General features: G+C 43.8%; 1 protein-coding gene across 2 annotated transcripts in view; it reads right to left on the bottom strand.

Moving 5' to 3' along the window:
• LOC121536418 (neuropilin-2) overlaps positions 1-11,976 on the bottom strand; it is a 282,808-nt gene that overhangs the window by 235,716 nt on the left and 35,116 nt on the right. For both annotated transcript variants that reach the window (XM_041843674.1, XM_041843673.2), the window contains exon 2: positions 7,344-7,521. In XM_041843674.1, the coding sequence (XP_041699608.1) occupies positions 7,344-7,521 (178 nt within the window). The remainder of the gene's footprint in view (positions 1-7,343; positions 7,522-11,976) is intronic.

The raw sequence follows: 11,976 nt of genomic DNA, 5'->3' as shown, positions 1-11,976 counted from the left end.
TATGGAAGCAGTCTGTTTCAGACTGGTATAGTCCTAAGGAGGGGAGGTCTCCCTCTGCTATGGAAGCAGTCTGTTTCAGACTGGTATAGTCCTAAGGAGGGAAGGTCTCCCTCTGCTATGGAAGCAGTCTGTTTCAGACTGGTATAGTCCTAAGGAGGGGAGGTCTCCCTCTGCTATGGAAGCAGTCTGTTTCAGACCTTTCAGGAGGAAAGTGGGGCACTATGCTGTTGAAGCTCTGTCCCAACTCAAAGCTGTTATGAGCTAGATTTCTATATGCTGGGTGAAGTATGAATGTTTTCATTCTGACTGGGTAAAGTATGAATGTTTTCATTCTGACTGGGTAAAGTATGAATGTTTTCATTCTGACTGGGTAAAGTATGAATCTTTTCATTCTGACTGGGTAAAGTATGAATGTTTTCATTCTGACTGGGTAAAGTATGAATGTTTTCATTCTGACTGGGTAAAGTATGAATCTTTTCATTCTGACTGGGTAAAGTATGAATGTTTTCATTCTGACTGGGTAAAGTATGAATGTTTTCATTCTGACTGGGTAAAGTATGTCTTTATTTTTTTTCTCCAATGCCTAATCAGTGTGTCTTGTTTTCAACGAAACTGTCCCTGTTTGCAAATAATTAAATCAGAGACGTCCCTAGGAATCTGAGCATGGTACTTTCAACAGTTAGGCCTACCTTTCCACCCCAGACAGTAGGCCTACCTTTCCACCCCAGACAGTAGGCCTACCTTTCCACCCCAGACAGTAGGCCTACCTTTCCACCCCAGACAGTAGGCCTACCTTTCCACCCCAGACAGTAGGCCTACCTTTCCACCCCAGACAGTAGGCCTACCTTTCCACCCCAGACAGTAGGCCTACCGACGCAGACAAATGTAAGCTTTAACTGCTGACTACTCTTCTTCCATGGCTTAGCCCAATGAGAAAAGGTTACAAGTGTTTTGCTAAAAGCTGTCTCGGTTTAGGAGTTAGTCTTGGTTTGAACTTAACAGTCCTTCACTGACACAGAGGTAGGCTATTTAAAGAGTGCTTGGTGGGTGGAGGAATGGACCGACAAATCTATGGATATAGCAGCCTATAGCCTCATTTCATCTGTCAAACAGGAAGGCCTACAGTGAGGGAAAAAAGTATTTGATCCCCTGCTGATTTTGGACGTTTGCCCACTGACAAAGACATGATCAATCTATAATTTTAATGGTAGTTTATTTGAAAGTGAGAGACAGAATAACAACAAAAAAATCAAAAAAACGCATGTCAAAAATGTTATAAATTGATTTGCATTTTAATGAGGGAAATAAGTATTTGACCCCTCTGCAAAACATAACTTAGTACTTGGTGGCAAAACCATTGTTGGCAATCACAGAGGTCAGACGTTTCTTGTAGTTGGCCACCAGGTTTGCACACATCTCAGGAGGGATTTTGTCCCACTCCTCTTTGCAGATCTTCTCCAAGTCATTAAGGTTTCGAGGCTGACGTTTGGCAACTCGAACCTTCAGCTCCCTCCACAGATTTTCTATGGGATTAAGGTCTGGAGACTGTCTAGGCCACTCCAGGACCTTAATGTGCTTCTTCTTGAGACACTCTTTTGTTGCCTTGGCCGTGTGTTTTGGGTCATTGTCATGCTGGAATATCCATCCACGACCCATTTTCAATGCCCTGGCTGAGGGAAGGAGGTTCTTACCAAGATTTGACGTGCACATGGCCCCGTCCATCGTCCCCTTTGATGCGGTGAAGTTGTCCTGTCCACTTAGCAGAAAAACACCCCCAAAGCATAATGTTTCCACCTCCATGTTTGACGGTGGGGATGATGTTCTTGGGGTCATAGGCAGCATTCCTCCTCCTCCAAACACGGCGAGTTGAGTTGATGCAAAAGAGCTCGATTTTGGTCTCATCTGACCACAACACTTTCACCCAGTTCTCCTCTGAATCATTCAGATGTTCATTGGCAAACTTCTGACGGGCCTGTATATGTGCTTTCTTGAGCAGGGGGACCTTGCGGGCGCTGCAGGATTTCAGTCCTTCACGGCGTAGTGTGTTACCAATTGTTTTCTTAGTGACTATGGTCCCAGCTGCCTTGAGATCATTGACAAGATCCTCCCGTGTAGTTCTGGGCTGATTCCTCACCGTTCTCATTAGCATTGCAACTCCACCAGGTGAGATCTTGCATGGAGCCCCAGGCCGGGGGAGATTGACAGTTATTTTGTGTTTCTTCCATTTGCTATTAATCCCACCAACTGTTGTCACCTTCTCACCAAGCTGCTTGGCGATGGTCTTGTAGCCCCTTCCAGCCTTGTGTAGGTCTACAATCTTGTCCCTGACATCCTTGGAGAGCTCTTTGGTCTTGGCCATGGTGGAGAGTTTGGAATCTGATTGATTGCTTCTGTGGATAGGTGTCTTTTATACAGGTAACAAGCTGAGATTAGGAGCACTCCCTTTAAGAGTGTGCTCCTAATCTCAGCTCGTTACCTGTATAAAAGACACCTGGGAGCCAGAAATCTTTCTGATTGAGAGGGGGTCAAATACTTATTTCCCTCATTAAAATGCAAATCAATTAATAAAATTTTTGACATGCGTTTTTCTGGATTATTTTGTTGTTATTCTGTCTCTCACTGTTCAAATAAACCTACCATTAAAATTATAGACTGATCATGTCTTTGTCAGTGGGCAAACGTACAAAATCAGCAGGGGATCAAATACTTTTTTCCCCTCACTGTACATCTTATTTCTTAAACAGGAAGAAATAGACTCCAACACAAAGCCCTCTTGTTAGTAAAGTCTAATTAAAATGAAGATGGTTCAAATGAATTATGCCCAATCGAATTTTCCAACTTCCAGCACCATTTCCATTTCCAATTGATTGTGCCACGGCTGCTGCTTCAAGTTTCAGAACCACAATTTAAGTCACGAGAATCTGGCTTCTTTTGTGAGGTCAATAACTCTGATAAAAACATTATGGGCAAGAAACATATTGTTTTTATTCAAATCAATTGTAGTAGTATCAAACTATCAAAGTTGACCTCCAGTCCTCCTTCTCATCTTGACGCGCTCCTTGTCAAACTAAACAGATCATAGGCTATAGGATAGACCGCGCGCAAGAGAGTACATTATTTGGACGAGGCCTAATCAAAAACTATTTTCGGAAGAAGCCATTGACTCTCCTCCTGAACTGCCACCGTAGGCCTACACAGCACAGCCATTGGTCAAGCAGCACACAAAATCGTTTTTGATCAACAAGAGCAGAGCAGGCGGTGGCTCAGGGTGGGAATATCCATTGCGGTGTGTAATGCAGCCCAGTTTTATTTACACCATCCCAGCAGCTATCTTAGAAATATAACTTTGCTCTGTGCTTCTCCCAGCATGCACTTCGTAGCCTATAGCCTATAGGCTTTGGATCATTTGATTGAGACCACACTAAATAGCCTATAGGTGCACTTGATATTGCGCGCCCAGCGGAGAATCACAGATGAGGGGTGGCATCGGGCACACGCTGATCTATAGCCTGATAAGCAACTCATTCTAAAACATAGAGAGAAATATTGAAATTTCATCAATTACAAATTACATTACCTTCCCCATGACTAGATTTTTTTAAAAATATACAAAACCCTCCCCTTGACTGAAATTGAAAACGCATGACCCTCCCCCATTTTCCTCCAGGTAACCATTATGTACATTGCAATCCATCCCTAACATACTGAATGTAGGGATATTGACTTGGTAACATACTGAATGTCCTCGAGGGAGATTTACTTGGTAACATACTGAATGTCCTCTAGGGAGATTTACTTGGTAACATACTGAATGTCCTCGAGGGAGATTTACTTGGTAACATACTGAATGTCCTCTAGGGAGATTTACTTGGTAACATACTGAATGTCCTCGAGGGAGGGAGACAGACAGACAGACAGACAGAGAGAGAGACTGAAAGAGACAGAAAGCAAGAATGGAAAGAGAGATGGATGTGGGGTCTGAGTGGGGTCAGGGTTCTAGCTGACAGTGATCAGCTAAGGACTTATGGCTGTAGTCACCTTTGACCCCTCAGCACCCTGCTGTACCCCTCAGCTAACAGCTCAATTTCAGACCAGTCAGTCCAGCCAACCCTGCCCCAGCCCCTACACCAGGGTGCATCCCAAATGGTTCCCTAGTCCCTATATATTACCTCAGGGCTCAGGTTAAAAGTAGTGTACTACATAACGCACATTGGCTCCTGCCCTGTCTCCTACAGATAGGGCCTCCATCAGGCCTGGAATAGCCGTCTTCCACAGGACCACACAGCACACTCAGATGTCATAACTACTAACTAACATGACATATGGCAACATCATTAAACTTAATACAGACAGAAATGAAGAATTGCAACCCTTTAAGAGGTGTGAATGTACAACATGCCATGTTTTTATTTTGGGGTTTTCATATTTGTTGTTTTTCAAATTGAGAAAACTCCTGACTCCTGTCCTGACTCCTAACTCCTAACTCCTGACTCCTAACTCCTGACTCCTGACTCCTAACTCCTGACTCCTAACTCCTGACTCCTGACTCCTGACTCCTGACTCCTAACTCCTGACTCCTGACTCCTGACTCCTGACTCCTAACTCCTGACTCCTGACTCCTAACTCCTGACTCCTGACTACTAACTCCTGACTCCTAACTCCTATCCTGACTCCTAACTCCTATCCTGACTCCTGACTCCTAACTCCTGACTCCTAACTCCTATCCTGACTCCTAACTCCTATCCTGACTCCTGACTCCTAACTCCTGACTCCTAACTCCTGACTCCTGACTCCTAACTCCTGACTCCTAACTCCTGACTCCTGACTACTAACTCCTGACTCCTAACTCCTATCCTGACTCCTAACTCCTATCCTGACTCCTGACTCCTAACTCCTGACTCCTAACTCCTGACTCCTGACTCCTAACTCCTGACTCCTGACTCCTGACTCCTATCCTGACTCCTAACTCCTATCCTGACTCATAACTCCTGTCCTAACTCCTAACTCCTAACTCCTAACTCCTAACTCCTGACTCCTGACTCCTAACTCCTATCCTGACTTCCAACTCCTGACTCCTGACTCCTGATTCCTGATTCCAAACTCCTGACTCACTTGAGGCTGATAAAATAACCATTCCATTCTGTTCCAAAAAGCTCAACCTGCCCTTACAGCTTACAGTCATAACTACTAACTAACATTAAATATGGCAACATTGTTAATCAAAAACAGCCATAAGGAATGAAGGACAGTAACCCTTAATAGGTGTGAAATACAGTATACATTATGGAATGTTGTTTTCGGTTTAATTTGATGTTTTTTAACTTGAGAATCCTGTCCTTACTCACTGGAGGCTGATAAAATAACCATTCCATTTCAACACACATCCGTTCCAAAAAGCCCAACCTGCCCTTTCGGCGGGGTAAATAAATAAGGCTGTACGTGTTTGGTACTTGTGATTTCTAATGGACCCACCAAACAGCTCTGTTCCTCCTGGGATGTTCAGCTTTAAAAGGATGGGTGATGTACTGAGATCAAGCAGTTGGCTCTAGCTCAACACACAATGTGAGGGAGTGTGTGTGTGTGTGTGTGTGTGTGTGTGTGTGTGTGTGTGTGTGTGTGTGTGTGTGTGTGTGTGTGTGTGTGTGTGTGTGTGTGTGTGTGTGTGTGTGTGTGTGTGTGTGTGTGTGTGTGTGTGTGTGTGTGTGTGTGTGTGCGCGTTGTTGGCTTGGTTTACTCCATGCATGAGATTGAGGTGAGTTGGGGAGAGAGAGAGAGAGAGAGAGAGAGAGAGAGAGAGAGAGAGAGAGAGAGAGAGAGAGAGAGAGAGAGAGAGAGAGAGAGAGAGAGAGAGAGAGAGAGAGAGAGAGAGAGAGAGAGAGAGAGAGAGAGACCAGACAACAAAATGCAACATCTAGCCTTAATGCACAGCTGCCCCATTAGAGAGACAGAGAGACAGAGGGAGAGATGTAGAAAATCTTTATTTCATGCCTCTGATTCGGAAGCAGAGAAGCAGAGTGGTATAGTGCGCCTTTCAACAACAGCTGCTAAAAGATTCATGTTTCCGATTCCAACAAAAGACTGTCAGGACGTATCCTGACCCATAAATCTCTCTTTAGAAACATATCCTTGTATTATTGATGGAGTTAAAATGTAAATAAATGGCAGGACAGTCCAGGGCAACGTGGAGAGAGGCTGTGAGTTTCTGAATGCCAAATGGCACCCTATTCACTATATAGTTGTAGTTGTATGTGGTGAATAGGGCGCCATTTGGGATGCAACCACTGTCTGAATGCATGGCTAAGCTTTACTAGGAATGTCTTGTCTTCTCTCACTGGAGACCCATGTCTTTAGACCGTGTACATGTGATCGAGGAACCGACAGTGTTATGAACGCATAGGACAGTAGATATAAAACAAAAAAGTATGTTGCCTAATACCTGGTGTATATGGGGCTCGGTGCCCAGCGATACATTGCTATTCTATGTGAAGTATGGAGAGTTGGACATCGGTCAATCCCTTCCCAAAATAATGGACTGTCTGGAATCTGGCTGCACTTCTCTGATTTACCAATAGAGGGCAGAGCAACCAGAATTTACGTCAGGCATATGGAATGAAATATTGATTACTCCCAACACTCCACTGATTTTGGAGGATTCTAGAATTCTGTGTAGGGTAGATGTTGTTGTTGTTGTTGTTGTTGTTGTTATTGTTGATGATGATATGGAATTTGATTATAGAGCGCTGGGGAATATGGTGTGGAAGATTACAGAGAGATAACTCCAATAGCTTGTTATGAGAGACACTGAGCCAGAAACAGCAGGGAGCTGGAAATGGTGTGGATATAGTGTCAGGAAATAGACAGTCACAAGCAGACTGCTCACTGTGGTGTTGGAAATACACAGTACAGGTCTCACTGTGAAAGATATGGTGTAGATATGTTGGTGGGAAATACACACAGCACTGCTCTCACTGTGAGACTGATTGGAAGTGGCTATTCAGAGAGGACCAGGGAATAATCAATATGGTAGGATATGTGGCCAGGGTGTCCCTCAGTAATAATCAATATGGTAGGATATGTGGCTAGGGTGTACCTTAGTAATAATCAATATGGTAGGATATGTGGCTAGGGTGTACCTTAGTAATAATCAATATGGTAGGATATGTGGCCAGGGTGTACCTCAGTAATAATCAATATGGTAGGATATGTGGCCAGGGTGTACCTCAGTCTCTTTCATTTGGATCGGAAACAATAGGAAATTTCACATTTGGAAAATGTTGTGTGAATCCCACAGCACCTCTCCCTCTCTCCCTCCATCCCTCTTCCCCTCCCCTTCTCTCTCTCACCTGCAGTCCAGCTTCTCCAGTTCAAAGTGTGGGTTGAAGTTGAGGATGATACGTTGGGAGGGTTCTGGGGCGGTGATGAGCCAACGACAGTTCAGGTGGGGGGGGTACTCAAGAGGGTACCCTGGGGTGGTGATGTACCCGGCGTCGCTGGCATCAACTTGTCCGCCACATTGTTCGGCTACAGGACAGAGAACACAGAGGCATCAGTTAGAATGTTAATTACAACGGTTTATAATGAGGTGTAACGATAGTATAACGAGAGTATTGGAAAAGGTGAGGTGAGAAAGCTATATAGCTATATAGATATAGAGGTATATAGATATATAGGTATAGAGGTATATAGATATATAGATATAGAGGTATATAGATATAGCGGTATATAGATATAGAGGTATATAGATATAGAGGTATATAGATATATAGAGTTGTCTCCGTGCTGCTGTGCTGTTTGTTGCTACTTGGCTACCTGCCAAACTATTCACGTTTTACTTTTAATAAACGTTTAATCAATCTCTGTGTTCAACAAATTTACCAACTTTTTTAGTTTTGTCCTCACTCATCTTTTTTTCGTTAAACTTTTTTCACCCCGGACGTTTTATCCCGAGACAGAAGAGTCATTTTCCTGTGCGTTTTAGCTGCCAATTTTACTTTATTTTCCTTTTTTCCACCGCAACTTTTTTTCCCTTATTCAACTTTTTTCACTCGGACGCTTTATCTGGACATGGTTCGTCAACATCTTCAACAGCCGAAGCTAAGTAGTAACATTAACATGATGTCTTCTAATTGCAGTCGCTGTACTCATAATATACAGGAGAACGATCGCCTTACGGCGAGAATAGCTGTGCTACAAGCCCAGCTTCAGACGCAATCGTTAGGCAAGGGTAATTTCAGTGTAGGAAAGGAAGAAACAGCGTCTGTGCCACCAGTAAGTACAGACAGTAACGTTAGTATAAATCCCCCCGCACAGTCCCCGCAGCCGGACAACTTTCTCATGGCTTCTGGAGGGAAATACTGTTGGAATGCTCAACCGGTGTCGCTCATTCAGCCGACAGAAACCTTCAACCGGTTTTCCCCATTATGTAGCGAGTCGGAGTCTGAGTCTGAGTCTTCTCTTGTCTCTACTCCTCCCTGCTACGGGGTCTGAGACGCCAAGGCTCCCACCATTAGCTCTGACAAATTGAAAACCCTAGTCATTGGCGACTCCATTACCCGCAGTATTAGACTTAAAACGAATCACTTAGCGATCATACACAGGGGGCAGGGCTACCGACGTTAAGGCTAATCTAAAGATGGTGCTGGCTAAAGCTAAAACTGGCGAGTGTAGAGAGTATAGAGATATTGTTATCCACGTCGGCACCAACGATGTTAGGATGAAACAGTCAGAGGTCACCAAGTGCAACATAGCTTCAGCTTGTAAATCAGCTAGAAAGATGTGTCGGCATCGAGTAATTGTCTCTGGCCCCCTCCCAGTTAGGGGAAGTGACGAGCTCTACAGCAGAGTCTCAGCACTCAATCGCTGGTTGAAAACTGTTTTCTGCCCCTCCCAAAAGATAACATTTGTGGATAATTGGCCCTCTTTCTGGGACTCACCCACAAACAGGACCAAGCCTGACCTGCTGAGGAGTGACGGACTCCATCCTAGCTGGAGGGGTGCTCTCCTCTTATCTACCAACATAGATAGGGCTCTAACTCCTCTAGCCCCACAGTGAAATAGGGTGCAGGCCAGGCAGCAGGCTGTTAGCCAACCTGCCAGCTTAGTGGAGTCTGCCAATAGCATAGTCAGTGTAGTCAGCTCAGCCATACCCATTGAGACTGTGTCTGTGCCTCGACCTAGGTTGGGCAAAACTAAACATGGCGGTGTTCACCCTAGCAATCTTATTAGGATAAAGACCTCCTCCATTCCTGCCATTATTGAAAGAGATCGTGATACCTCACATCTCAAAATAGGGTTACTTAATGTTAGATCCCTCACTTCAAAGGCAGTCATAGTCAATGAACTAATCACTGATCATAATCTTGATGTGATTGGCCTGACTGAAACATGGCTTAAGCCTGATGAATTTGCTGTGTTAAATGAGGCCTCACCTCCTGGTTACACTAGTGACCATATTCCCCGTGCATCCCGCAAAGGCGGAGGTGTTGCTAACATTTACGATAGCAAATTTCAATTTACAAAAAAAAATGGCGTTTTCATCTTTTGAGCTTCTAGTCATGAAATCTATGCAGCCTACTCAATCACTTTTTATAGCTACTGTTTACAGGCCTCCTGGGCCATATACAGCGTTCCTCTCTGAGTTTCCTGAATTCCTATCAGACCTTGTAGTCATAGCAGATCATATTCTAATTTTTGGTGATTTTAATATTCACATGGAGAAGTCCACAGACCCACTCCAAAAGTCTTTCGGAGCCATCATCGACTCAGTGGGTTTTGTCCAACATGTCTCTGGACCTACTCACTGCCACAGTCATACTCTGGACCTAGTTTTGTCCCATGGAATAAATGTTGTAGATCTTAATGTTTTTCCACAAAATCCTGGACTATCGGACCACCATTTTATTACGTTTGCAATCGCAACAAATAATCTGCTCAGACCCCAACCAAGGAGCATCAAAAGTCGTGCTATAAATTCTCAGACAACACAAAAATTCCTTGATGCCCTTCCAGACTCCTTCTGCCTACCCAAGGACGTCAGAGGACAAAAATCAGTTAACCACTTAACTGAGGAACTCAATTTAACCTTGCGCAATACCCTAGATGCAGTTGCACCCCTAAAAACGAAAAACATTTGTCATAAGAAACTAGCTCCCTGGTATACAGAAAATACCCGAGCTTTGAAGCAAGCTTCCAGGAAATTGGAACGGAAATGGCGCCACACCAAACTGGAAGTCTTCCGACTAGCTTGGAAAGACAGTACCGTGCAGTACCGAAGAGCCCTCACTGCTGCTCGATCATCCTACTTTTCCAACTTAATCGAGGAAAATAAGAATAATCCAAAATTTCTTTTTGATACTGTTGCAAAGCTAACTAAAAAGCAGCATTCCCCAAGAGAGGATGGCTTTCACTTCAGCAGTAATAAATTCATGAACTTCTTTGAGGAAAAGATCATGACCATTAGAAAGCAAATTACGGACTCCTCTTTGAATCTGCGTATTCCTCCAGGGCTTAGCTGTCCTGGATCTGCACAGATCTGCGAGGGCCTGGGATCGGGAGAGACACTTAAGTGTTTTAGTACTATATCTCTTGACACAATGATGAAAATAATCATGGCCTCTAAACCTTCAAGCTGCATACTGGATCCTATTCCTACTAAACTGCTGAAGGAGCTGCTTCCTGTGCTTGGCCCTCCTATGTTGAACATAATAAACAGCTCTCTATCCACCGGATGTGTACCAAACTCACTAAAAGTGGCAGTGATAAAGCCTCTCTTGAAAAAGCCAAACCTTGACCCGGAAAATATAAAAAACTATCGGCCTATATCGAATCTTCCATTCCTCTCAAAAATTTTAGAAAAAAGCTGTTGCGCAGCAACTCACTGCCTTTCTGAAGACAAACAATGTGTACGAAATGCTTCAGTCTGGTTTTAGACCCCATCATAGCACTGAGACTGCACTTGTGAAGGTGGTAAATGACCTTTTAATGGCGTCAGACCGAGGCTCTGCATCTGTCCTCGTGCTACTAGACCTTAGTGCTGCCTTTGACACCATCGATCACCACATTCTTTTGGAGAGACTGGAAACCCAAATTGGTCTACACGGACAAGTTCTGGCCTGGTTTAGATCTTACCTGTCGGAAAGATATCAGTTTGTCTCTGTGAATGGTCTGTCCTCCGACAAATCAACTGTACATTTCGGTGTTCCTCAAGGTTCCGTTTTAGGACCACTATTGTTTTCACTATATATTTTACCTCTTGGGGATGTTATTCGAAAACATAATGTTAACTTTCACTGCTATGCGGATGACACACAGCTGTACATTTCAATGAAACATGGTGAAGCCCCAAAATTGCCCTCGCTAGAAGCCTGTGTTTCAGACATAAGGAAGTGGATGGCTGAAAACTTTTTTACTTTTAAACTCGGACAAAACAGAGATGCTTGTTCTAGGTCCCAAGAAACAAAGAGATCTTCTGTTAAATCTGACAATTCATCTTGATGGTTGTAAAGTCGTCTCAAATAAAACTGTGAAGGACCTCGAGCGTTACTCTTGACCCTGATCTCTCTTTTGACGAACATATCAAGACTGTTTCAAGGACAGCTTTTTTCCATCTACGTAACATTGCAAAAATCAGAAATTTTCTGTCCAAAAATGATGCAGAAAAATTAATCCATGCATTTGTTACTTCTAGGTTAGACTACTGCAATGCTCTATTTTCCCGGCTACCCGGATAAAGCACCTAAATAAACTTCAGTTAGTGCTAAATACGGCTGCTAGAATCCTGACTAGAACCAAGAAATTTGATCATATTACTCCAGTGCTAGCTTCCCTACACTGGCTTCCTGTTAAGGCAAGGGCTGATTTCAAGGTTTTACTGTTAACCTATAAAGCGTTACATGGGCTTGCTCCTACCTATCTTTCCGAGTTGGTCCTGCCGTACATACCAATACGTACGCTACGGTCACAAGACGAGGCCTCCTA

Source organism: Coregonus clupeaformis, chromosome 23 (genome assembly GCF_020615455.1).
Source record: "Coregonus clupeaformis isolate EN_2021a chromosome 23, ASM2061545v1, whole genome shotgun sequence".
NCBI lineage: Eukaryota > Metazoa > Chordata > Actinopteri > Salmoniformes > Salmonidae > Coregonus > Coregonus clupeaformis.
The sequence above is the reverse complement of the archived record's forward strand: the minus strand, read 5'-3'. Positions and strand labels throughout refer to the sequence as shown.